Below are 27,739 nucleotides of genomic sequence, written 5' to 3' on the forward strand. Positions count from 1 at the left end.
CATTGCCTCACTGTAATCCTAAACCTCTTTAGCCTCCTTAAATGTAAAATAGGAGTTTTTAAAAGATGATCTTTTGGGACTCTTCCATCACTGACATTCTTTTACTTGAGATGCAGAGATCTGTGCTCATTCAGGGTTGAGTGGAATGGGATTTAAAGCACTTATCAAGTATATAACTGAGTTCCAACTGTTTTCAACTTCACATCTGATTCCCAAGAATGAAGCAGAAAATGAAGATGTTTGCATGTGGGCTTCCTAGATTGAGTATCTAACACAAGAAAAGCCTGCCAAGAGCCAAGCAGGCAGTACGAAGGAGAAGTTGTCTTCCCCTGAATACGTCCTTTATCTCTCTGGGTTCAGGGAATACTGTGAAAAAAAAATGGATCACTAAATCTTTTCCAAACCCTTTCCCTTTACTTTCTAGGCTGATCTCACATCCATGGTCCCTTAGATCCAAGGCTTGTAGGAGCTTGGGTCCTCACCGCCCTGTTCTGAGACTCAGGTACTCGGAGTCTCAAAGCCCGGATCCCGTCCCCAAAGAAGCCCCAGTCTTCACTGCCCGCTTCTGTTCCCTTCCAAACTCAAGTTTTCTCTGTCTGCTTCTGCCCCTCAGGAACCTGAGTCTTCGCTGCCCCGTTTCTGAATCCTTAGGAGGCCGGGTCTTCACTGTCCCGCTTCTGCCTCTTAGAAGCCCAAGTCCTCACCGCTCCACTTTTACCTCTCCGGAGCCCGTGTCTTCACACCCCGTTCCTTTCCGACCCTCTCCTCGTAGGAGTGCGGGTCCTCATAATCCTGCTCCTCTCAGACCACTTTCCCTCAGATGCCGGAGAACTCAGATCCGTCCCCGTTCCCTAAGTCCCGTCTTGGAGCCCGGGTCCCCACAGCCGCGTCTTCTCCGAGCCTGATCCTCTGTCAGTCCCTTCCCAAGAGCCTGAATCCTCACAGCCCCGTCTCGTCCACAACCTGGTCCTTCGAACACTGACCTACTGTAGATCTGGGTCCTGACTCCCTCCTCCCGCTCTTGTTCCTCAACTGCCAGGGCCCAAGACTCACAGGCAGCAGCGTCTATCTCCCCATGATATGCGGAGACTGCCCCAGAGAAGCGTTCGTCTCAGCAGCCGGTCCGACTGCGCGGCCCTCCCCGACTACTTCCGGCACCGCTCCCCGCCTCCAACCCGGAAACGCGCGGCTCTTCCGGCCGGCGGGCGCGCGCCTCGCTTGCGCAGGCGCAGACTGCCCTCCGACACGTGGTGGCGATATTGAGCTGTGTGTAGCTGTAGCCTGCAGCTTGCGCTTTTAACTGCTTGTAGTTGAGTGGCAGCATGAGCGAGCTCTGCGTATTCCACCCCGGCGTTAAGAATCCTTCACTAGCTTTTCTTCCCGACTCTGCTTATTTATCCATCGGTAGCATGACGGGTAATTGACGCCCTCGGATGGCTTTGAGGTCGCCATTTTTGGTTGGTGCCTTTGTCATGGTGTCAGGACCAGGTTATCATCTGGGACACATTACCCCACAGGTATCCTGTTGAACCTCAACGAGGAAGTTGGCAACACAGGAACCGGGAGATGAGACAGATCGGTTGGTTGTGCCTGTGAACTGGCAATTCAGTAATAACAATTGAGTGCTGACTGTTTGCCAGGAATTGTGCTAATCCGCTTACCTCCGTTACGCCATTTAATCATTTAGAGGAGACCTGTGAGAGATTAAGCAAAATTCTAGCTAATAAGTGCAGAGCCTCAGCTTGAACTCAGACCTCACTACTAAGCCAAAGCCTGTCCTGTAGCATTCTCTAATGCTTTCAGTTTTTTGGCTGTCAAATGCTTGGTGAGAATTGCTTTTATGTGGCTCACGCCTGTGATCCCAGCACTTTGGGAGGCCGAGGCGGGTGGATCACGAGGTCAGGAGTTCAAGATCAGCCTTGCCAAGATGGTGAAACCCCGTCTCTACTAAAAATACAAAACAATTAGCCGGGCGTGGTGGCACGCGTCTGTAATCGCAGCTACTCCAGAGGCTGAGGCAGAGAACTGCTTAAACCTGGAGGGGCGGAGGTTGCAGTGAGCCGAGATCGCGCCACTGCACTCCGGCCTGGGTGACACAGCGAGACTCTGTCTCAAAAAAAAAAGAGAACTGTTATTTTTTACTGTATGCTGGAATGTTAGGTATGCAAGTCAGACCCAGTTCCAGCATCTGTAAGGTTCACAGTAAAATGGAGAAGAACCCACAAACACACCAAAAAATGTATAAAGAGCTGTGGGCCGGGCGCGGTGGCTTAAGCCTGTAATCCCAGCACTTTGGGAGGCCGAGACAGGCGGATCACAAGGTCAGGAGATCGAGACCATCCTGGCGAACACGGTGAAACCCCGTCTCTACTAAAAATACATAAAAAACTAGCCGGGCGAGGTGGTGGGCGCCTGTAATCCCAGCTACTCGGGAGGCTGAGGCAGGAGAATGGCGTAAACCCGGGAGGCGGAGCTTGCAGTGAGCTGAGATCCGGCCACTGCACTCCAGCCTGGTCTACAGAGCGAGACTCCGTCTCAAAAAAAAAAAAAAAAAAAGCTGTGACAGGCCAGAGTGAGCCACAGTATCTGCCAGCAGAAATTAGGAAAGGTGCCCAGATTGGTGCGGCATCCTGCCCTGTCTTTATATCTTCCTAATCCTCATCCTACCACCTTCCCAATCCACCCTCTACACTGCCACCCAATCGAAATTCTCAGATTCAAGTCCTCATGAACATTGGGCTCCAAGCTGTATTCCTAGCCTTATTTCCTTGCCACTGCTCTCCATTCTTTTTAGGGTCTGGCATACCACTTTTTGTTGTTGAACGCCTATACATCCTTTTTAAGACCCAGGTTGAATGTATATACGTTCATTCAACAAGTGTTTATTGAGTCTCATTGTGTGACAAACCTTTTGCTATGTGCTGAGTACATAACTGGTGGCTATCCTTGTCCTTAGAAAGTCTGCAACCTAGAATGGGAAACAGACCATTAGCAACCGCACAAAAAGGTGATAGAAGAGAATACTGGAATAAGCCAGACTTATCTAGCTGTCTGATGGCCTGAGCCATGGTCATCAGTAAGGAAAACACTTACTCAAGGCCGGGTGCGGTGGCTCAAGCCTGTAATCCCAGCACTTTGGGAGGCCGAGACGGGTGGATCACGAGGTCAGGAGATCGAGACCATCCAGGCTAACACGGTGAAACCCCGTCTCTACTAAAAAATACAAAAAACTAGCCGGGCGAGGTGGCGGGCACCTGTAGTCCCAGCTACTCGGGAGGCTGAGCCAGGAGAATGGCGTAAACCCGGGAGGCGGAGCTTGCAGTGAGCCGAGATTGTGCCACCGCACTCCAGCCTGGGCGACAGAGCGAGACTCCGTCTCAAAAAAAAAAACAAAACACTTACTCAAGGACCAAGATGGCCAAAGTGGCTGGAGCTTTGGTAACTGGGAAAGACAATGAGTTTGGAGAGGTAGGCAGGGGTTTGTTATAGTCTGGACCTTTTAGACTAGACTATGATGGGGACTTGAGATTATATTCAGTACGCAATGGGAAGGTGTTGGAAGAACAGTGAAATTATGGTGATTTTTTTTTTTGAGATGGAGTCTGGCTCTGTTGCCTAGGCTAGAGTGCAGTGGCCAGATCTCAGCTCACTGCAAGCTCCGCCTCCCAGGTTTACGCCATTCTCCTGCCTCAGCCTCCTGAGTAGCTGGGACTACAGGAACCCGCCACCACGCCCGGCGACGGGGTTTCACCGTGTTAGCCAGGATGGTCTCGATCTCCTGACCTCGTGATCCGCCAGTCTCGGCCTCCCAAAGTGCTGGGATTACAGGCTTGAGCCACCGCTCCCGGCCATATGGTGATTGTTAAATGATACAGGGTCTCACTCTGTCACCTGGGCTGGAGTGCAGTGGCGCAATCATAGTTCACTACAGCCTCAAACTCCTGTGTTCAAGCGATCCTCCTCCACCTCAGCTTCCCAAGTAGATGATTTTTCTTTTCCTTTTCTTTTTTTAAGAGAGAAGGGCTGGGTGCCCTGGCTCACACCTCTAATCCCAGCACTTTGGGAGGCCAAGGCAGGAGGATCATGAGGTCAGGAGATCAAGACTATCCTGGCAAAAATAGTGAAACCCTGTCTCTACTAAAAATACAAAAATTAGCTGGGCTTGGTGGCGCACGCCTGTAACCCCAGCTACTCAGGAGGCTGAGGAAGGAGAATTGCTTGAACCCGGGAGGTGGAGGTTGCAGTGAGCTGAGATTGCACCACTGTACTCCAGCCTATGCCAAGGGAGCAAGACTCCATCTCAAATAAAACAACAACAAACAGAAAAAACAGATAAGACCAGGCCAGGCACTGTGGCTCACGCCTGTAATCCCAGCATTTTGGGAGGCCGAGGGAGGTGGATCACTTGAGGTCAGGAGTTCGAGACCAGCCTGGCCAACAGGGTGAAAGCTACTAAAAATATTTTTAAAATTGGCGGGGCGTAGTGGCGGATGCCTGTAGTCCCAGCTACCCGGGAGGCTGAGGCATGAGAATCGCTTGAACCTGGGTGGCAGAGGTTGAAGTGAGCCAAGATCATGCCACTGCACTCCAGCCTGGGCAACAGAGTGAGACTGGGAAAAAAAAAAAGAGATAAGGTGAGATGTGGTGGCTTACACTTGTGATCCCAACACTTTGGGAGGCCCAGGCAGGAAGACTGCTTGAGCCCAGGAGTTTGAGCAGCCTGGGCAAGATAGGGAGACACTGTCTCTAAAAAAAAAAAAAAAATAGCCTCAGCATGGTGGTGCGGACCTGTAGTCCCGGCCACTCAGCAGACTGACAGGCAGGAGGATCTCTGGGAGCCTAGGAGTTCCAGGCTGCAGTGAGCCATGATTGCGCCACTGCATTCCAGCCGGATGACAGAGCAACACACTGTCTCAAAAAAAAAAAAAAAGAAAAAGAAAAAGAAAAGAAAGAAAGAAAGAAAAGAAGAGAGATAACACCGGTGGATGATAGGAAGAGCAATTGACAGCACCATCTCTGGGCCTCTCACAAGTTTATACAACACATCTGCTTCCTATTACAATGTAAGAGCTGTTTATGTATCTCCCTTCTCTTGTGACTTCTACTTTGTAAAGAGCAGGGACCTCCATGTATTATTAAAATATATTAAAGAAAGTAAAATACCTAACAGTCTATATTTTTTGTTGAAAACATTTTATTTTATTATTATTTATTATTATTTTTTGAGACGTAGTCTTGCTCTGTGGCCCAGGCTGGAGTGCAGTGGCTGGATCTCAGCTCACTGCAAGCTCCGCCTCCTGGGTTCCCGCCATTCTCCTGCCTCAGCCTCCGAGTAGCTGGAACTTCAGGCGCCGGCTAGTTTTCTTTTTTTTTTTTGTATTTTTTTTTTTAGTAGAGACGGGGTTTCACCGTGTTAGCCAGGATGGTCTCGATCTCCTGACCTCGTGATCCGCTTGTCTCGGCCTCCCAAAGTGCTGGGATTACAGGCTTGAGCCACCGCGCCCGGCTATTTATTATTATTATTTTTGAGATGGAGTTCACTCTTGTTGCCCAAGCTGGAGTGCAATGGCACGGTTTCGGCTCACTGCAACCTCTGCCTCCTGGGTTCAAGCGATTCTCCTGCCTCAGCCTCCCTAGTAGCTGGGATTACAGGCACCCGCCACCACGCCCGGCCAATTTTTTGTATTTTTAATAGAGACAGGGTTTCACAATGTTGGCCAGGCTGGTCTCAGACTCCTGACCTCAGGTGATCCACCTGCCTCAGCCTCCCAAAGTGCTGGGATTACAAGCATGAGCCACCGTGCCTGGCCTGAAAACATTTATTTATATGTATACAATGCATACATACATAGAAAGCAGTCTGGCAAGATAAACACTAAACTATTAACAGTTTGGAGGAAGCATTTTCAGATTTTATATCATTTCTGTGCTGTTTCAATTTCTTTACAATTGTCACATATTGGTTTTATTTTTTTGAGACAAGGTCTTCATCTGTCACCTAGGCTGGAGTGCAGTGGCATGATTATGGCTCACTGTAGCCTTGACTTCCCTGGCTCAAGCAATCCTTCTGCCCCAGCCTCTGGGGTAGCTGGGACCACAGGCCCATGCCACGATGCTCGGTTAATTTTTTATTTTGGGGTAGAGACGAGATCTCTATATGTTGCCTAGAGTGGTCTCAAACTCCTGAGCTCTCAAAGTGTTGGGATTACAGGCATGACCCACAGCACCCATCCATCATTATCCTTTAAAAAAAAAAAAAAAAAAAATGGGAACAGGTCGGGCACGGTGGCTCACGCCTATAATCCCAGCACTTTCGGAGGCAGAAGCGGGCGGATCACAAGGTCAGGAGATGGAGACCATTCTGGCTAACACGATGAAACCCCGCCTCTACTAAAAATACAAAAAATTAGCCGGGCACGGTGGCGGGTGCTTGTAGTCCCAGCTACTCGGGAGGCTGAGGCAGGAGAATGGCGTGAACCCGGGAGGCGGAGCTTGCGGTGAGCCGAGATCGCGCCACTGCACTCCAGCCTGGGCGAAAGAGCGAGACACCGTCTCAAAAAAAAAAAATTGTGTTGATAAAGATCTACTTCAGTCATCTGAGGTACAGGATCTTATTTTTAACATTAATGCTATGCTGTACCTTATTCTACAACTCTTTTCACTTGATTTTGAAAAAAATTTCGAATAACACTCCTTCGAAGTGCAGCATATAGCATGCCACAATATGACAATCAGCTTATGCGTGGTTGTCAGGATGGTGTTTTCCCTTACAATGACCTTGTGCTTCCACTGCACGCCTGCCTGGGCTGCTCCAGGGTGGTGGCTAGGGGTGGCACAAGTTACACATTTTCAATTAGGATAGGTTGTGATTCTTGTCTTCCCTAGTTAGGTACCTACAGCCGCTGAGAGCCTGTATTCCAAGGCCATGAGACACCTTATGTCGTGAGCAGTTGACGAGAGAGACCCAGCACTTACTGCAAACGGAAGGAGTGATTCCTCCCTCGCTTGCTCAGCCGCTCTTCCCCGCCACTCCTTCGCCGCCCGTCAGCACCTTCCCAGCAAGCCCTGCTTATATTTGCATATCGACTCACGTCATTTTCTTCTAAGTAAAAATCGAAAGGACAAATTCTAGATTCTCCTTATGAAGTCTTCCTTTCAGTTCAGAAGAAATGGAATTCGCTGTCCAACTTCAGGAAATTGAAATAAAGAGTTGCTTGGATTTAGTGATAACCTTTACCATAAAATGGATTTGCTAACACTGCCACCCTGCTTTGGTGGCGAATAAAGCAAAAAGGGCTTCTGTCGTGAGTGGCACACGTAGGGCAACTCGATTGCTCTTCGTGCGGAATCGACATCAAGAGATTTCGGAAGCATAATTTTTTAATATTCGGGCAGCTGGTGATCGTTGGTCCTGGCGCCCTTCTTTTTGTGTTTAAAATCAGGTGATGAACTTTTTTGATGAGTTAGATGTTAGTTTTGTAAGTAGATGTAAAACCAGCTTGATCGTTTTTCTTTGAAGTTACGTAGTTATCTGCGTGAACCGCAGATGACTAAATTCGCAGGGTATTTAACAAATGTAATGCATAAGTAGCAAGATAGTGCTAGACCTGTATCCTAGTACTTGGGCGGTGGAGATGGGATAACTCCGCGTGTTCTCGTGTGGGAGACCAGTCTGAGCAACACAGCTGGAAGCCCCCACAAACGAGAGAATTTAAAAATTATAAGTGCGTGGTGGCACGCGTAACAGAAAATTATTTAGCGACTGTGTTACAATATAGCAGCTAATAGAATAGACCTAGTGCTTGACTTCAGGAGACCTGCCTCAGCCTCCCGAGTAGCTGGAACTACAGGCTTGCGCCATCATGCCCAGCTAATTTTTGTATTTTTAGTAGAGACGGGTTCGCCATGTTGGCCAGGATGGTCTCGATCTCCTGATCTGGTGATCCGACCACTTCGGCCTCCCAAAGTACTAGGATTACAGGCGTGGCCATCGCGCCCGGCCTGCGCAGAGGAAATTGAAATTACCTTCACCAGGCCTCAGCAAACTTTTTCTATACCTTATACCATATACAAAAGATTAATTCAAGGGCGGGCGCAGTGGCTCACGCCTGTAATCCCAGCACTCCCAGAGGCCGAGGTGGACGGATCACCTGAGGTCGGGATTTCAAGACCAGCCTGACCAACTTGGAGAAACCCCGTCTCTAACTAAAAATACAAAATTAGCCGGGCGTGATGGAGCATGCCTGTAATCCGAGTTACGAGGGAGGCTGAGACAGGAGAATTGCTTGAACCGAGGAGGCGGAGGTTGCAGTGAACTGAGACCGCACCATTGCACTCCAGTCTGGGCAACAAGAGTGAAACTCCGTCTCAAAAAGGAAAAAAAAAAAAAAAAAGAAAGAAAAGAAAATTAAATCAAAATGGATCAAAGACCTAAATTAAGACCTTAAACTATAAAACCCTTAGAGAGGCCGGGCGCGGTGGCTCAAGCCTGTAATCCCAGCACTTTGGGAGGCCGAGACGGGCGGATCACGAGGTCAGGAGATCGAGACCATCCTGGCTAACCCCGTGAAACCCCGTCTCTACTAAAAAATACAAAAAACTAGCCGGGCCAGGTGGCGGGCGCCTGCAGTCCCAGCTACTCGGGAGGCTGAGGCAGGAGAATGGCGTGAACCCGGGAGGCGGAGCTTGCAGTGAGCTGAGATCCGGCCACCCTCCAGCCTGGGTGACAGAGCGAGACTCCGTCTCAAAAAAAAATAAAAATAAAAATAAAAATAAAACCCTTAGAGAAAACACAGGGGAAAATGACATCGACTTTGTCAATGATTTCTTGGATATAACACAATGGTGCACAAGCAACAAAAAATGAATTGGTCTTCATCAAATTTTAAAATGTTGACATTAATTTTAAAATTAAAATGAAAAACCCGGCTGGGTGCGGTGGCTCACGCCTGTAATCCCAGCACTTTGGGAGACTGAGGTGGGCAGATCAGCTGAGGTCAGGAGTTGGAGACCAGCCTACCCAACATGGTGAAACCCCATTGCTACTAACATTACAAAAATTAGCGGGGCATGGTGGCGGGTGCCTGTAATCCCAGCTACTCTGGGGGCTGAGAGAGGAGAACGCTTGAACCCAGGAGGCAGAGGTTGCAGTGAGCTGAGATCCTGCCATTGCGCTCCAGCCTGGGTGACAGCAGGGAAACTCCATCTTAAAAAAGAAGAAGGCCGGAACAGCAGCTCATGCCTGTAATCCCAGGACTTTGGGAGGCCAAGGTGGACAGATCACAAGGTCAAGAGATTGAAACCATCCTGGCCAACATGGTGAAACCCCGTCTCTACTGAAAATACAAAAATTAGCCAGGCGTGGTGGCAGACACCTGTAATTCCAGCTACTTGGGAGGCTGAGGCAGGAGAATTGCTTGCACCTAGGAGGCGGAGTTGCAGTAAACCAAGATCGTGCTACTGCACTCCAACCTGGGCAACAGAGTGAGACTCTGTCTCAAAGAAAAAAAAAAAAAAAAAAGCCGGTTGTGGTGGCTCACACAAGTAATCCCAGCACTTTGGGAGGCCGAGGTGGGCAGGAGTTCAAGACCAACCTGGCCAATATGGTGAAACCCTGTCTCTACTAAAAATACAAAAAAAAAATTAGCCGGGCGTGGTGGTGGATGCCTGTAATCCCAGCTACTTGGGAGGCTGAGGCAGGAGAATCGCTTGAATCTAGGAGGCAGAGGTTGTGGTGAGCCAAGATAATATCATTGCACTCCAGCCTGGACAAGAGCGAAACTCCGTCTCAGAAAACAAACAAACAAACAAACAAAAAAACCCTTGTACATCAAAGGACACTATCAACAGAGTGGAAAGACAACTCACATCAGAGAACATGTTTGTAAATAACATATCTGATAAGAGATTAATACCCATAATACGTAAGGAACTCATAACTCAACAGCAACAACACAAACCCAGCCCAGTTCAATAATGGGCAAAAGGACTTGCATAGACATTTCTCCAAAGATGGCCAATAAGCACATGAAATGATGCTCAGCATCACTAATCATTAGGAAAATGCAAATCAAAACCATAATGAGATAGTACTTCACACCCATTAGGATAGGTATTAATTAAAAATATATATATCGGGAGTCTCTCTGAGCCTACTCTGGCCCAAGAGGCTGCCAATGATTCAAAATAATAGTAATAATAAAGACCAGTGCTATGGATCACATCTGTAATCCCAGCACTTTGGGAAGCCAAGGTGAGAGGATCCCTTGATGCCAGGAGTTCAAGACCTAAAGATATCTCTACAAATAATTTATAAAATTAGCTAGGTGTGGGTCACACACTGTGGCTCATGCCTGTAATCCCAGCACTTTGGGAGGCTGAGGCAAGTGGATCACTTGAGGTCATGAGTTTGAGACTAGCCTGGCTAACATGGTGAAACCCCTATCTCTGCTAAAAATACAAAAATTAGCCAGGCATGGTGGCAGGTGCCTGTAATCCCAGCTACTCAGGAGGCTGAGGCAGAAGAATTGCTTGATCCCAGGAGCTGGAGGTTGCAGTGAACTTAGATCGTGCCACTGCACTCCAATGATACTCCGTCACATAAAAATAAAATAAAGTAAAATAAAATAAAATAAAATAAATCAACACAGCCCAGGTGTAGTGGCTCATGCCTGTAATCCCAGCACTTTGGGAGGCCAAGGCGGGTGAATCACTTGAGATCAGGAGTTCAAGACCAGCCTAGCCAACATGATACCAAAATCTGTTTTAGGGTTCTCTAGAGGGACAGAACTAATAGAACATATGTATGTATGAAAGGGAGTTTATTTTTATTTTATTTTATTTTATTTTATTTTATTTTATTTTTTGAGCTAGAGTCTTTCTCTGTTGCCCAGGCTGGAGTGCAGTGGAGCAACATAGGCTCACTGCAACCTCTACCTCCCAAGTTCAAGCAATTCTCCTACCTCAGCCCCTGAGTAACTGGGATTACAGGCACACGCCACCACACCTGGCTAAGTTTTGTATTTTTTTTCAGTAAAGACAAGGTTTCACCATGGTGGCCAGGCTAGTCTCTAACTCCTGACGTTGTGATCTGCCTGCCTTGGCCTCCCAAAGTGCTGGGATTATAAGTGTGAGCCACCTCACCTAGCCAAAGGGAGTTTATTAAGGAGAATTGACTCACGTGGTCACAAAGTGAAGTCCCTTGATAGACCATCTACAAGTTGAGGAGCAAGGAAGCCAATAGTGGGCTGGATGCAGTGGCTCATGCCATGCCTATAATCCCAACACTTTTGGAGGCCAAGGTGGGCGGATCACCTGAGGTCAGGATTTTGAGACCAACCTGACCAATATGATGAAACACTGTCTCTACTAAAATAAACAAAAATTAGCAGGGCATGGTGGCATGCGCCTGTAATCCCAGCTACTCAGGAGGCTGAGGCAGGACAATTGCTTGAACCCGGGGCAGAGGTTGCAGTGAGCCGAGATAGCGCCATTACACTCCAGCCTGTGCAACAGGAGTGAAACTCAGTCTCAAAAAAAAAAAGAAGGCCAGGCGCGGTGGCTCACACCTGTAATCCCAGCACTTTGGGAGGCCGAGGCGGGTGGATCACGAGGTCAGGAGATCCAGACCATCCTGGCTAACACGGTGAAACCCTGTCTCTACTAAAAATACAAAAAAATTAGCCGGGCGTGGTGGCGGGCGCCTGTAGTCCCAGCTACTTGGAAGGCTGAGGCAGGAGAATGGCGTGAACCTGCGAGGTGGGGCTTGCAGTGAGCCAACATCGCGCCACTGCACTCCAGCCTGAGCAACAGAGCGAGACTCCGTCTCAAAAAAAAAAAAAAAAAAAAAAAATAGTAGCTCAGTCGCTCAGAATCCCAAAACCTCAAAAGTAAGGAAGCCGACAGTGCAGGCTTCAGTCTGTGGCCAAAGGCCCAAGAGCCCCTGGCACACCACTGGTCTAAGTACAAAAGTCCAAAAGCCAAAGAACTTGGAGTCTGATATTTGAGGGCAAGAAGCATCCCACAAGGGAGAAAGACGAAGCCTGGAAGGCTTAGCAAGTCAGCTCCCACCTTCTGTCTGCTTTATTCTTTTTTTTTTTTTTTTTTTTTTTTGAGACGGAGTCTCGCGCTGTGTCACCCAGGCTGGAGTGCAGTGGCGCGATCTCGGCTCACTGCAAGCTCCGCCTCCCAGGTTCAGGCCATTCTCCTGCCTCAGCCTCCAAGTAGCTGGGACTACAGGCGCCCGCCACCACGCCCGGCTAGTTTTTTGTATTTTTAGTAGAGACGGGGTTTCACCATGTTAGCCAGGATGGTCTCGATCTCCTGACCTCGTGATCCGCCTGCCTCGGCCTCCCAAAGTGCTGGGATTACAGGCTTGAGCCACCGCGCCCGGCCCTGTCTGCTTTATTCTAGCCACACTGGCAGCTGATTAGATGGTGCCCACCCAAACTGAGGGTGGTCCTGCCCCTCCAAGTCCACTGACTGAAATGTTAATCTCCTTTGCGAACACCCTCACAGACACACCCAGGAACAATATTTTGCATCCTTCCATCCAATCAAATTGATACATATTTTTTTGAGATGGAGTCTTGCTCTGTCGCCCAGGCTGCAATGCAGGAGTGCAGTGGTGTGAGCCCAGCTCACAGCAACCTTTGCCTCCTGGGTTCAAGCGAGGCTCCCAACTCAGCCTCCCGAGTAGTTGATATTACAGGCCTGTGCCACTGCACCTGGCTAATTTTTGTATTTTGAGTAGAGACAGGGTTTTACCGTGTTGGTCAGGCCGTTCTTGAACTCCTAACCTGCAGTGATCAGCCTGCCTTGGCCTCCCAAAGTGCTGGGATTACAGGCGTGAGCCACCAGGGCCGGTCTGATATGAAGGTAATAAATCTTACATCATATGTTTGTTTGTTTTTTGAGACAGAGTCTTGCTCTATCGCCCAGGCTGGAGTGCAGTGGTGCGATCTCGGCTCACTGCAACCTCCGCCTCCTGGGTTCAAGCAATTCTTCTGCCTCAGCCTCCCAAGTAGCTGGGACTACAGGCACCCATTACCACGCCTGTGTATGTTTAGTAGAGATGGGGTTTCACTGTGTTAGCCAGGATGGTCTTGATCTCCTGACCTTGTTATCTGTCCGTCTTGGCCTCCCAGAGTGCTGGGATTATAGGTGTGAGCCACCGCATCTGGCCTTTTTTTTTTTGAGACAGAGTCTCACTCTGTCACCCAGGTTGGAGTGCAGTGGCCGGATCTCAGCTCACTGCAAGCTCCGCCTCCCGGGTTTACGCCATTCTCCTGCCTCAGCCTCCCGAGTAGCTGGGACTATAGGCGCCCGCCACCTCGCCCGGCTAGTTTTTTGTATTTTTTAGTAGAGACGGGGTTTCACCGTGTTAGCCAAGATGGTCTCGATCTCCTGACCTCGTGATCCGCCCATCTCGGCCTCCCAAACTGCTAGGATTACAGGCTTGAGCCACCGCGCCTGGCTTTTTTTTTTTTGAGATGGAGTTTTGCTGTTGTCGCCCAGACTGGAGTGTAATGGCACGATCTCAGCTCACTGCAACTTCCACCTCCCAGGTTGAAGTGATTCTCCTGCCTCAGCCTCCCAAGTAGCTGGGATTACAGGTGCCCACCACCACATCTGGCTAAAGTTTTTGTATTTTTAGTAGACACGGAGTTTCACCATGTTGGCCAGGCTGGTCTCAAACTCCTGACCTCAGATGATCCACCTGCCTCAGCCTCTGAAAGTGCTGAGATTACAGGCGTGAGCCACCGTGCTCGGCCAATTTTTTTGTATTTTTAGTGGAGACGGGGTTTCACCATGCTGGCCAAGCTGGTCTTGAACTCCTGACCTCAGGTAATCTGCCCGTCTCAGCCTCCCAAAGTGCTGAGATTATAGGCATGAGCCATTGTGCCTGGCCTAGGAGGCAATCTTAACTTCCAGTTTAATGGAATCATTGTGCCTCCTGGTGGCAACGTTCCTCCCTCTAAAACTAAGACTTCTAGGTCAGCAGAACATAATGCTGTGGGAACAGGAAGCAAGAATTTTGCTAGTGGGTCACTAGAAGTAATGGCGAGTGGTGCCACTTCCACTTCCACCTCTTGATTCCTGGATGCTTGAATCCTGCCTATGGGAGAAACAGTACGAATCAGCATACCATGTGCTGATTCAGAGCATACACAGCCTTCTGGAGAACTCTGCCCCAGTCCTGCAAAGTATTGTCACCTAGTTGGCATTGTAATTGTGACTTCAAAAGGCCATTCCGCTGTTCTGTCAGTCCAGCTGCTTCAGGATGATGGGGAACATGGTAAGACAAGTGAATCCCATGAGCAAGAGCCCACTGTCGCACTTGTTTAGCTCACAAGTGAGTGCCTTGGTCAGAGGCAATGCTGTGTGGAATACCATGATGGTGGATAAGACATTCTGTAAGTCCACGGATGATAGTCTTGACAGAAGCATTGCATGCAAGACAGGCAAACCCATATCTAGAGTAAGTGTCTATTCCAGGGAGGACAAACCTCTGCCCTTTCCATGATGGAAGAGGTCCAACATAGTCAAACTGCCACCAAGTGGCTGGCTGATCACCTCGAGGCATGGTGCCATATCAAGGACTCAGTGTTGGTCTTTGCTGCTGGAAAATAGGGCACTCAGTTGCGGCCGTAGCCAGGTCAGCCTTGGTGAGTGGAAGTCCATGTTGCTGAGCCCATTAGTAACCTCCATCTCTGCCACCATGGCCACTTTGTTCATGAGCCCATTGGGTGATGACAGGGGTGGCTGGGGAAAGAGGCTGAGTGGTGTCCACAGAACAAGTTATCCTATCCAGTTGATTATTAAAATTCTCCTCTGCTGGCTGGGCGCGGTTGCTTAAGCCTGTAATTCCAGCATTTTGGGAGGCCGAGGTGGTCAGATCACAAGGTCAGGAGATTGAGACCATTCTGGTTAACACGGTGAAATCCTGTCACTACTGAAAATATAAAAAAATTAGCTGGGCGTGGTGGCGCACACCTGTAGTCCCAGCTACTCGGGAGGCTGAGGCAAAAGAATCACTTAAACCTGGGAGGCGGAGGTTGCAGTGAGCTGAGATTGCGCCACTGCACTCCAGCCTGGCAACAGAGCAAGACTCCATCTCAAAAAAAAAAAAAAAAAAAAAAAAAAAATCCTTTGCTGAGATCACCCTTTGGTAAGCATTCACATGGGATACAACTATCTTCACAGTTTTTGACCACTCAAAGAGGTGTATTCACATAGCTCTTTCCCAAATGCCTTTGTCACCAATTTTTCAATCATGCTTCTTCCAAGCCCCTGACCATCCAGCTAAAACATTGGCTACAGCCCATGAATCGGTATATAATTGCACATCTGGTCATTTCTCCCTCTAAGCAAAGAGCACAACCAGGTTCACTCCTCGAAGTTCTGCCCACTGGGAAGATTTCCCTTCACAGCTGTCCTTCAGGGATATCTTAAAAAGGGGCTGTAGCGCTGCAGCTGTCCACTTTCAGGTGGTGCCTGCATGTCATGCAGAGCTAGCTGTAAACCAGGCCCTAGTCTTCTCCTCCTCTGTCAACTCATCAGGGGGAACTCCCCATGAGGCCATTGGTGCAGGCTGGGGGAGAGAAGGTAGGGTGGCAGGAGTGGAGGCCATGGGCATTTGAGTTGCTTCCTCATGCAACTTACTTGTGCCTTCAGGACCTGCTCCAGCCCGATCACATATATACCACTTCCATTTGATGATGGAGTGCTGCTGTGCACACCCAACTTTATGATGGGTCAGAAAGCACCCAGTTCATGAGGCAGTTCAGGTCGCATGGTGACTTGATGACCCATAGTCAAACGTTCAGTTTCTACCAAAGCCCAGTAACAGGCCAAGAGCTGTCTCTCAAAAGAAGAGTAGTTAGCTGCAGAAGATGGCAGGGCCTTGCACCAAAATCCTAGAAGCCTCTGCTGTGATTCACCTATGGGGGCCTGCCAAAGGCACCAAACAGCAACCCTATCTGCCACTGACACCTCAGGCACCATTGGATCTGCTGGGTCATATGGCCTAAATGGCAGAGCAGCTTGCAAAGCAGCCTGGACCTGTTGAAGAGCCTTGTCCTGTTTTGGACCCCACTCAAAACTGGCAGCCTTTTGGGTCACTTGATACCAGAGCAACACACCCAAATGAGGAATGCGTTGCCCCCAAAATCCAAATAGGCCCAGTAGGCACTGTGCCTGTTTCTTGGTTGTAGGAGGGGCCAAGTGCAGCAATTTATCCTTCACCTTAGAAGGAGTATCTCGACAGGCAAGGCCCCACACCACTGAACCCCTAGAAATTTCACTGAGGTAGAAGTTCCCTGAATTTTAGTCAGAATTGCTTCCCATTCCCTGGCATGCAAATGTCTCACCAACAAGTCCAGTATGTTTGTTACATCTCTCTCACTGGGTCTAATCAGCATAATGTCATTAATGTAATGGACCAGTGTGATACCTGATGGCAGGGAAAAGTGATCAAGATCTCTGTGAACAAAGCTGGAGAGTTGATATACCCCTGAGATAGGATAGTGAAAGTATATTGCCAGCCTTGCCAGCTGAAGGCAAATTGCCTCTGGTGGGCCTTATGGACAGGAATGGAGAAAAAGGCATTTGCCAAATCAGTACCTGCATAACAGGTACCAGGAGATGTGTTAATTTGCTCAAGCAATAACGCTACATCTGGTACAGCAGCTGCAATTGGAGTCACCACTTGGTTAAGCTTATGAAAATCCACTGTCATTCTCCAAGATCCACCTGTCTTCTGCACAGGCCAAATAGGAGAGTTGAACGAGGATGTGGTGGGAACCACCACCTCTTTGTCTTTCAAGTCCTTTATGGTGTCATTAATCTCTGCAATCCCTCCAGGGATGCAATATTGTTTTGTTTTGTTTTGAGACGCAGTTTTGCTCTTGCTGCCCAGGCTGGAGTGCAGTGATGCAGTCTTGCCTCACTGCAACCTCCACCTCCCGGAATCGAGTGGTTCTCCTGCCTCAGCCTCCTGAGTAGCTGGGATTACAGGCACCTGCCACCACACCTGGCTAATTTTTTGTATTTTTAGTAGAGATGAAGTTTCATCACATTGACCAGGCTGGTCTTGAACTCCTGACCTCAGATGATCTGCCCGCCTCAGCCTCCCAAAGTGCTGGGATTACGGGTGTGAACCACTGTGCCTGGCCCAATATTGTTTTTTTATTTACTATTTTTCAGGGCAGAGGCAGCTCTAATGGCTTCCATTTGGCCTTTCCCACCACAATAGCCCTCACCCTACTGCTCAGGGAGCCACTGTGGGGATTCTGCCAGCTACTAAGTATGTCTATGCCAATTATGCATTCTGGCACTGGAGAAATGACCACAGGATGAGTACAGGGACCCACTGGACCCACTGTAAGTCAGACCTGAACTAAAACTCCAGTAATTACCTGATCTCCATAAGTCCCTACTCTAACTGGAGGACCATAATGATGTTTTGGGTCCCCTAGAATCAATGTCAGCTAAGAGCCAGTGTCCAGTACTCCCCCGAAGGTCTAATTATTCCCCTTACCCTAATGCACAGTTACCCTAGCCCAGAGGTATCTTTGGGGAAAGATGGGAGAAAGAGTAACAGTATAAATTGTCCGTAGTGTAGTGGGGTCCTTCTTCAATGGGACCTGGCCTCCCCTTCATTCAAGTAGTTCTGGGTCTGTAAACCAGCTCAAGTCTGGAAATTGCTTGAGAGACCATGACTCTCTATTTCTTTTTGAGACAGAATTTCTCTCTTGTTGCCCAGGCTGGAGGGCAAAGGCACAATCTCAGGCTCACCAAAACCTCTGCCTCCCAGGTTCAAGCGATTCTCCTGCCTCAGCCTCCCAAGTAGCTGGGATTACAGGCATGTGCCACCACGCCTGGCTAATTTTGTATTTTTAGGAGGGATGGAGTTTCTACATGTTGGTCAGGCTGATTTCGAACTCCCAACTTCAGGTTATCCGCTTGCCTTGGCCTCCCAAAGTGCTGAGATTATAGGCGAGAGCCACCATACCTGGCTGATTCTCTGTTTTACAATTCAAATTAGTCTTTTGTCCACTCAACCTGGAAGTTTTCTATTTATACAAATTAAGTAAGAATGCAGTAAGTGCTGGGCATGGTGGCTCACACCTGTAACCTCAGCACTTTGGGAGGCCAAGGCAGCAGATCACATGAGGTCAGGAGTTTGAAACCAGCCTGGCAACATGGCAAAACGCTGTCTCTACTAAAAATAAAAAAAATTGGGCCAGGGACAGTGGCTCATGCCTGTAATCCCAGCACCTTGGGAAGTCGAGGCAGGTGGATCATCTGAGGTCAGGAGTTTGAGACCAACCTGGCCAACATGGCAAAACCCCGTCTCTACCAAAAATACAAAAAATTAGCTGGGCATGGTGGCGGGTGCCTATAATCCCAGCTATTTGGGAGGCCAAGGCAGAAGAATTGCTTGAACCTGGGCGGTGTAGCTTGCAGTGAGCCAAGATTGTGCCATTGTACTCCAGCCTGGGTGACAAGAGTGAAACTCCATCTAAAAAAAAAAAAATTGGGCTGGGCGCAGTGGCTCGTGCCTGTAATCACAGCACTTTGGGGGGCTGAGGCGGGTGAATCACTTGAGGCCAGGAATTCGAGACCAGGCTGGACAACATGGTAAAACCCCGTCTCTACTAAAAATACAAAAACTAGCTGGACATGGTGGCATGGGCCTGTAGTCCCAGCTATTCGGGAGGCTGAGGCAGGAAAATTGCTTGAACCTGGGAGGCAGAGGTTTCAGTGAGCCGAGACTGCACCACTGCACTCCAGCCTGAGCGACAGAGCAAGACTCCCTATCAAAAGAAAAAAATATTAACTGGACATGGTGGCACATGCCTGTAATCCCAGCTACTTGGGAGGCTGAGGCGGGAGAATCACTTGAACCCGGAAGGGGGAGTTTGCAGTAACCTGAGATCACGCCACTGCACTCCAACCTGGGCAACAGAGCAAGACTCTGTCTCAAAAGAAAAAAAAAAAAGAGTTCAGTAAGATTTCTACCAATGAGTCAGACTCTTCCGATTGCTGCTTTGCCTCTGCTGTCCATTACAGTAACTACGTCTGCTTTGCCTTTGATGGTTGAGTGTTGCCACTTGGCTCCTGCCACCTCAGGATTTAATTATTCCCACTGCATTTAAGTTTTCCAATTGAGTGAGTGTGGTTCCCACCATACGATCTGACATACAGAGAGGAGCAATCACAGAGCTCTTCAAGGACATGGGTGCTCCCTTCACAAATCTGTTTCACAAGGTTATACCCTATGGTGAAGGATCTGTCTTCTGGACCCTTCCATTAGGGATGAGCAGGTCTAAAGTAACTAATCCACTCTAGTGTTCCAACTTCCCTAAGCCTTTGGATCCCTTCCTCTACATTAAACCAAGGGAGATTGGAATGCTACTAAAAATACAAAAAGGCGGGCCTGATGATGTGCGTCTGTAATTGCAGCTACTAGGGAGGCTGAGGCACGAGAATCTCTTGAACCTGAGAGGCAGAGGCTGCAGTGAGTGGAGGTCACATCACTGCACTCCAGCCTGGGCAAAAGAATGAAGATCCTCTCAAAAACAAACAAACAAAAAAAAGCCAGGCATCGTGGCTCACGCCTGTAATCCCTGCACTTTGGGAGGCCAAGGTGGGTGGATCACCTGAGGTCAGGAGTTTGAGATGAGCCTGGCCAACATGAGGATACCCTGAATCTACTAAAAATACAAAAAATTAGCTGGGCGTGGTGGTGCATGCCTGTAACTCAGCTACTCAGGAGGCTGAGGCAGAAGAATCATTTGGTTCCGCTAGGAGGCGGAGATTGTAGGTGAGCCGAGATTGCGCCACTGCACTCTAACCTGGGAAACAAGAGGAAAACTCAGTCTCAAAAATAAACAAACAAACAAACACAGAATAAACATGTGATCCAGCAATTCCTCTTCGGGGTATAGACCCAAAAGAATTGAAACCAGGAACTTGAATAGATATTTGTACACCCACGTTCATAGTATCATAGCAGCATTACTCGCAATAGCCAAAAAGTAGAAACAATTCATATGTCCATCAAAGGACAAATGGATAAACCAAATGAATGGATGTCTATACAGTGGAATTATTTGGTCATAAAAAGGAATGAAGTACTGAAACATGCCATAGCATGAATGAACTTTGAACACATTATGCCAAGTGAAATAAACCAGACTCAAAAGGACAAATATTGTACAATACTACTTATATGAGGCACTTAGCATAGTCAAATTCTGGCTAGGCACGGTGGCTCACACCTGGAATCCCAGCACTCTGGAAAGCCGAGCTGGGCGGATCACTTGAGGTCACAAGTTTGAGACCAGCCTGGACAACATGGCGAAACCCCGCCTTTACTAAAAATACAAAAATTTGCTGGGTGTGGTGGCACACGCCAGTAGTCCTACTACTCTGGAGTAGCTACTCTGGAGGCTGAAATGGGAGAATTGCTGGAACCCAGGAGGCGGAGGTTGCAGTGAGCCAAGATTGCACCACTGCACTCTAGCCTGGGTGACAGAGCGAGACTCTGTCTCAAAAAAAATCTAAAAATGGTAAACTTTATGTAATGTCTATTTTATCACAATAAAAAATTAAAAGTTAATTTAAAATGAAATAGTTTAAAAGGAAAGATATTGAAGAGTAAGATTTTGAATGTGCCTGTGATATCCCTGGCACTGAGCTGGGAGGTGGTCACTGGTTCAGGGAGCTTACATGCTAATAAGCCAACAGTGTGCATGCCAGTGTCCACACCATGCCTGGTAGAGCAGAAGTGCTCATAAATGTAATTATTATTTGATAACCCTCAGCTCAATTTTGAAAGTAAGCAGGATTCTTGAGGCCGAGATGGGCGGATCACGAGGTCAGGAGATCGAGACCATCCTGGCTAACACGGTGAAACCCCGTCTCTACTAAAAAATACAAAAAGCTAGTTGGGCGAGGTGGTGGGCGCCTGTAGTCCCAGTTACTCGGGAGGCTGAGGCAGGAGAATGGCGTAAACCCGGGAGGCGGAGCTTGCAGTGAGCTGAGATCCGGCCACTGCACTCCAGCCTGGGCGACAGAGTGAGACTCCGTCTCAAAAAAAAAAAAAAAAAAAAAGAAAAAGAAAGTAAGCAGGATTCCAAATTAATCCACCTTGGAGAAGTCTTATGACATGATGGTGACATTCTGTGTCCCAGTAAAGAATCTGTTTTTGGCTGGGCTCAGTGGCTTATACCTGTAATCCCAGGACTTTGGGAGGCTGAGGCAGGTGGATCACCTGAGGTTAGGAGTTCGAGACCAGCTTGGACAACATGGTGAAACCCCGTCTCTACTAAAAATACAAAAATTAGGCGGGTGTGGTGGTGAGGGCCTGTAGTCCCAGTTATTCAAGAGGCTGAGGCAGGAGAATCGATTGAACCCAGGAGATGGAGGTTGCAGTAGGCCAAGATGGTGCCACTGCACTCCAGCCTGGGTGACGGAGTGAGACTCTGTCTCAGAAAAAACAAAAATAATCTTTCTCAGGCCGGCTGTAGTGGCTCACGCCTATAATCCCAGCACTTTGGGAGGCTGAGGTGGGCGGATCGCTTGAGTTCAAGATCAGCCTGGCCAACACAGTGAAACCCCATCTTTACTATCTGGGCATGGTGGTGTGTGCCTGTAGTCCCAGCTACTCAGGAGGCTGAGGCAGGAGAATCGCTTGAACCCAGGAGGTGGAGGTTGCAATGAGCAGAGATCGCGCCACTGCACTCTAGCTTGGGCAAGAGTGAGACTTTGTCTCAAAAAAAAAAAATTGGCCGGGCGCAGTGGCTCAAGCCTGTAATCCCAGCACTTTGGGAGGCTGAGACGGGCGGATCACGAGGTCAAGAGATCAAGACCATCCTGGCTAACACGGTGAAACCCCGTCTCTACTAAAAAAATACAAAAAAAAACTAGCCAGGCGAGGTGGCGGGCGCCTGTAGTCCCAGCTACTCGGGAGGCTGAGGCAGGAGAATGGCGTAAACCCGGGAGGCGGAGCTTGCAGTGAGCTGAGATCCGGCCACTGCACTCCAGCCTGGGCAACAGAGCGAGACTCTGTCTCAAAAAAAAAAAAAAAAAATTCTGTTTTTTTTTTTGTACAGAACAATAGGAACATACCAGCACAAAATCTTATTGTAAATTCCTCAAATTGTTGTACTGATCAATGTATAACCTTTGGGACACTAAATAGGTGCTGATTTTTTTTTTTAAGATTAACTGACGTGCACCTGTAGTCCTAGCTACTCTGGAGGCTGAGGTTGGAGGATCCCTTGAGCCCAGGAGTTCCAGGCTACAGTGAGTTATGATTGCACCATTGTACTCTACCCTGAGCAGTGAAGTGAGACCCTGTCTCTAAAAAAAAAGAAAAAAAGCCAGGCGTGGTGGCTCACGCCTGTAATCCCAGCACTTTGGGAGGCCAAGGTGGGTGGATCACGAGGTCAGGAGATCAAAACCATCTTGGCTAACATGATGAAACTCTGTCTATACTAAAAATACAAAAAATTAGGGCATGGTGGCACGCACCTGTAGTCCCAGCTACTTGGGAGGCTGAGGCAGGAGAATCGCTTGAACCTGGGAGGCGGAGGTTGCAGTGAACCGAGATCGCGCCATTGCACTCCAGCCTGGGCGACAGAAACAGACTCTGTCTCAAAAAAAAAAAAAATGCTGGGCACGGTGGCGCACGCCTGTAATCCCAGCACTTTGGGAGGCCAAGGCAGGCGGATCACCTGAGGTCGGGAGTTTGAGACCTGCCTGACCAACATGGAGAAACCCTGTCTCTACTAAATAAACAGAATTAGCCGGGCATGGTGGTGCATGCCTGTAATCCCAGCTACTCAGGAGGCTAAGGCAGGAGAATCCCGTGAATCCGGGAGGCAGAGGTTTTGGTGAGCCAATATCACGCCACTGCACTCCCGCCTGGGCAAGAGCGAAACTCCACCTCAAAAAAAAAAAAAAAAAAAAAAGGAAAAAGAAAAAAGAGGACAATTCTGGTATGAGGCCCACGCCCTTGTTTTAAACTTTCCTGTAGGCCGGGCACGGTGGCTCAAGCCTGTAATCCTAGGACTTTGGGAGGCCGAGGCGGGCGGATCACACGGTCAGGAGTTCGAGACCAGCCTGACCAATATGGTGAAACCCCATCTCTACTAAAAATACAAAAAAAAAAAAAAATTAGCTGGGCGTGGTGGCGCACGCCTGTAATCCCAGCAGCTACTCCGGAAGCCGAGGCAGGAGAATTGCTTGAACCTGGGAGGCAGAGGTTGCAGTGAGCCGAGATCGTGCCAGTGCACTGCAGCCTGGGTGACAGATGGAGACTCCGTCTTAAAAAAAAAACAAAAAACCAATAACAACAAAAAAAAACCTTTCCTGTAAAAACTTTTGTCCTTAGGATAGACTCAGGAACATGCCCAACTCTGTTGGTGTGTCTTCCCGGGTCAATTCTCACATTTGCCTTCCAATAAGCCTTTATCAAATTATTTCTGTCTCATCAGCCTTTATTTTAGTAGCATAATGGTCACCATCACAGATAGGTAGACTGAGGCCCAGAGAGAGCCTTAACAAAGTAATGAAGTTCCTACGACAAGGGAGGTAGCACTGACTGGGCTCTGAGTTCTGTAAGGTGAGTGGCTAGTGTCAGTGGAAGGTTTTTTTTTTGTTGTTGTTGTTGTTTTGAGACAGAGTCACGTAAGCCAGAGTACAGTGGCCTGATCACGGCTCACTGCAGCCTTGAACTCCTGGACTCAAGCCATCCACCCGCCTTGGCCTCCCAAAATGCTGGAATTACAGTCATGAGCCACCGCAACCGGCCTTGCCTTTTGCTTTGGTTGCAGTGGTGGACCCTGGGTGAGGGTAGGGCTGCGGTGGGGTGGTGGAGGAGGTGATACACCTGACTACTGCATCTAGATTCATCCTAGTCTTTTTTTTTTGCACCAACTGGCAGAATTTCCTTTCTCTCTCTGCCTCCTTTTCTGATTCACTCTCCATCTGTTAGTGGCTTCTGGCTTCTGAGAATGTGGATGCAGAAGGGTGGGGTAAGCTGTGGGGGGTGGGGAAGTAGATACAAAAATACAGGCAGTCCTTAATAGGCTTTTAAATATTTTTTTGAGTGCTGTCTAGGCACCAAGCAATGTTCTAGGAGCTGGGGGAATCCTACTATGAATAAAATCGACTTTGTCCCTGCTCTCACAGAGGTTCCATTGCGGCGTATATATGTATGGAGGGGAGGGGAGGGGACTGTGGATACAGACGGGGGCAAGATATGTCAGGAATGGGTAAGGACTATAAAGGAGGTAGGAGTGTCTGGGGAGAAGGCACAACTTGAGACAAGGAGACAGGGAAGACCAGGCTGAGGAGCTGGGACCTGGGAGATGCAAAGGAGGCAGCTGAAGATCCAGAGGAAGAGGGTGCCCGGCCTGGCGAAACAGTACGGGGAAAGGCTGTGAAATCCATGTGTTGGAGGAACTTTAGGAAGGCCAGTGTGGCTGGACTAGAGAGACAGAAAGAAGGCAAGTCAAGGTCAGGCATGGTGGCTCACATCTGTAATCCCAGCACTTTGGGAGGCTGAGGTGGAGTTTGAGACCAATCTGGCCAACGTGGTGAAACCCCATCTCTACTAAAAATACAAAAATTAGCCAGGTGTGGTGGTACGTGCCTGTAGTCCCAGCTACTTGGGAGAATGAGGTGGGAGAATCACTTTAACTTTGGAGGCAGAAGTTGCAGTGAGCTGAGATTGTGCCACTGCACTCCAGCCTGGGCGACAGAGTAAGACTCTCTCTCAAAAAAAAAGGAAGTCAAGAGGTCAAGAGAGGACCCCAGTGCCAGGTCCTATAGACCATGACGGGGAGTTCACTAGCAAATTTTTTTAAAGGGGATAGGAGGCCACTAGAAGAATTAAGAATGAAGATTCAAAGGCAGCAAGACAGGAAGCAGGGAGACCAATTAGGAGGCCCTGGCTGTGACAGAGGCAGATGATGATGATCTTAGACCAGCAGGGGTTAGAGAAGAGGTGATATTCTAGGGGTCTTTGGGAGGTGACTGAGAGATGAGGGCAACATTCCCTGAGGTGGGGGACATCAGGACAGAAGCAGGTTTGCTGATGACATCTAAGAGGGGCGGGGAAAGAAACGAATTCAGCTGTGGGCATGTAGAGTATGGAGAGTCGGTGGACAGCCAGAGACACTGTTCCAGGCTGGAGGAGAGACCAGATGATGCTTGAAGTTTTTGTCTTTTAAAAAATCAGTTGCCGGGAGTGGTGGCTCATGCCTGTAATCCCAGCACTTTGGGAGGCTGAGGCGGGTGGAACACCTGAGGTTAGGAGTTTGAGACCAGCCTGGCCAACACGGTGAAACGACATCGCTGCTAAAAATACAAAAATTAGCCAGATGTGGTGGCGGGGACCTGTAATCCCAGCTACTTCGGGGGCTAAGGCAGGAGAATTGCTTGAACTCGGGAGGCAGAGGTTGCAGTGAGCCAAGATGGCACCATTGTACTCCAGCCTGAGTGACAAGAGTCAGACTCCGTCTCAAAAAAAAAAAAAAAAAAAAAATCAGTTATAGGCCAGGAACAGTGGCTCATGCCTGCAATCCCAGCACTTTGGGAGACCAAGGCAGGTGGGTCACCTAAGGTCATGAGTTTGGGGCCAGCCTGGCCAACATAGTGAAACCCCATCTCTACTAAAAATACAAAAATTAGTCAGGCATGGCAGCGCATGCCTGTAATCCTCCCTACTTAGGAGGCTGAGGCAGGAGAAACCCTTGAACTTAGAAGGTAGAGGTTGCAGTGAGCTGAGATTATGGGGCCACTGCACTCCAGCCTGGCAACAAAGCGAAACGCCATCTCAAAAAAAAAAAATCAGTTATCATCCAGGCATGGTGGCCCACGACTATAATCCCAGTACTTTGGGAGGCCAAGGTGGGTGGATCACTTGAGCTGAGGAATTTGAGACCAGCCCTGGTAACACGGTGAAACCCCAGGTCTATGAAAAACACAAAAAGTAGGGCGTGGTTGCGCAAGCCTATAGTCCCAGCTACTCGGGAGGTCAAGGTTGGAGGATCACTTGTGCCCAGGAGAAGACTCTATCCCCCAAAATAACTAAATAAAAATAAATGGCCAGGCGCGGTGGCTCACACCTGTAATGCCAGAACTTTGGGAGGCCGAGGAAGGCGGATCATGAGGTCAAGAGATCGAGACCATCCTGGCCAACACGATGAAACCCCGTCTCTACTAAAAATACAAAAAATTAACCAGGCATGGTGGCACGCGCCTGTAGTCCCAGCTACTCGGGAGGCTGAGGCAGGAGAATCACTTCAATCTGGGAGGCAGAGGTTGCAGTGAGCCGAGATCGCACCACTGCACTCCAGCCTTGCGACAGACTGAGACTCCGTCTCCAGAAATAAAAATAAATAAATAAATACATAAACAAACGATTATGGTGGCTCACACCTGTAATCCCAGCACTTTTGGAGGTCAAGGCAGGAGGATTGCTTGAGTCCAGGAGTTAGAGACCAGCGTGGGCAACATGGTAAAACCCCATGTCTACTAAAAATATAAAAATTAGCCAGGCATGGTGGTTCCTGCTTGTGGTCCCAGCTACTCCAGGGGCTGAGGCAGGAAGATTGCTTGAGCACAGGAGGCTGGGGCTGCAGTGAGCCGAGATCCCACCAGTGCACTCAGCCTGGGAGATCAAGCGAGGCCTGTCTCAAAAAAAAAAAAAAAAAAGGAAGAAAGAAAGAAAAAAGAAAGAAACCTACTTAGTAGGGTTGCTGTGAGGATTATACGAGACAGAAACATCTTCACCAAGCCATAGACCATAGAAAGGTCTTTTTGTCTGTTTATTTTTTGAGACAGAATCTCACTCTGTTGCCCAGGCTGGAGTGCAATGGCCTGATCTCAGCTCACTGCAACCTCCACCTCCCGGGTTCAAGTGATTCTCCTGGCTCAGCCTCCTGAGTAGCTGGGACTAGAGGCGCATGCCACCACGCCCAGCTAATTTCTGTATTTTTAGTAGAGACGGGGTTTCACCATGTTATCCAGGCTGGTCTCAAACTTCTGGTCTCAAGTGATCCGCCTGCCTTGACTTCCGAAAGTGCTGGGGTTACAGGCGTGAGCCACTGCATCTGGCCATAGAAAGGTCTTACTACGGCTGGGCGCGGTGGCTCACGCCTGTAATCCCAGCACTTTGGGAGGCCTAGGCGGGTGGATCACGAGGTCAGATATCGAGACCAACCTGGCCAACATGGTGAAATCCTCTTTACTAAAAAACAAAAAAAAAAAAAAAAAAAAAGCCGGGCGTGGTGTCGCGTGCCTCTAGTGCCAGCTATTCGGGAGGCTGAGGCCGGAGAATTACTTGAACCCAGGAGGCGGAAGTTCCAGTGAGCCGAGATCGCGCCACTGCACTCCAGCCTGGCCAAAGAACGAGACTCCTTCTCAAAAAAAAAAAAAAAGAAAAAAAGAAAGGTCATAATACTTGTTAATTACTATTACTGACCCTAGGAACTCTCTGAAGCACTTTTCATGCAGGTATCACTTTTTAGCACTCACATTATGTTTTTTTTGTTTGTTTGTTTGTTTGTTTGTTTGTTTGTTTTTTTGAGACAGAGTCTCGCTTAGTCGCCCAGGCTGGAGTGCAGTGGCGCGATCTCGGCTCACTGCAAGCTCCGCCTCCCGGGTTCACGCCATTCTCCTGCCTCAGCCTCCCGAGTAGCTGGGACTACAGGCGCCCGCC

General features: G+C 48.8%; 1 protein-coding gene, 1 long non-coding RNA gene and 1 other non-coding gene across 6 annotated transcripts in view; 2 read left to right on the forward strand and 1 right to left on the reverse strand.

The window, feature by feature from the left end:
- TAF12 (TATA-box binding protein associated factor 12) overlaps window positions 1-6,941 on the reverse strand; it is a 41,534-nt gene extending 34,593 nt beyond the window's left edge. The window contains exon 1 of one of the 4 annotated variants that reach the window (XM_025363156.1): window positions 6,898-6,941. In XM_025363156.1, coding sequence (XP_025218941.1) covers window positions 6,898-6,927 — 30 coding nt within the window. In that variant the 5' untranslated portion in view covers window positions 6,928-6,941. Of the gene's footprint in view, window positions 1-718; window positions 1,221-6,897 lie in introns of those variants that run through there. The other 3 variants (XM_025363165.1, XM_025363171.1, XM_025363179.1) reach the window with 3 other exon arrangements.
- LOC112609961 lies at window positions 1,290-7,219 on the forward strand. Its single transcript, XR_003116257.1, has 2 exons — window positions 1,290-1,579; window positions 6,890-7,219. It is a non-coding gene; the product is annotated as an uncharacterized LOC112609961 (long non-coding RNA).
- Window positions 7,220-7,288: 69 nt separating this feature from the next.
- LOC112616171 lies at window positions 7,289-7,422 on the forward strand. Its single transcript, XR_003117582.1, has one exon. It is a non-coding gene; the product is annotated as a U11 spliceosomal RNA (small nuclear RNA).
- The last annotated feature ends 20,317 nt before the right edge of the window (window positions 7,423-27,739 follow it).

The sequence above is a fragment of the Theropithecus gelada genome, chromosome 1 (genome assembly GCF_003255815.1).
Source record: "Theropithecus gelada isolate Dixy chromosome 1, Tgel_1.0, whole genome shotgun sequence".
Taxonomy (NCBI): domain Eukaryota; kingdom Metazoa; phylum Chordata; class Mammalia; order Primates; family Cercopithecidae; genus Theropithecus; species Theropithecus gelada.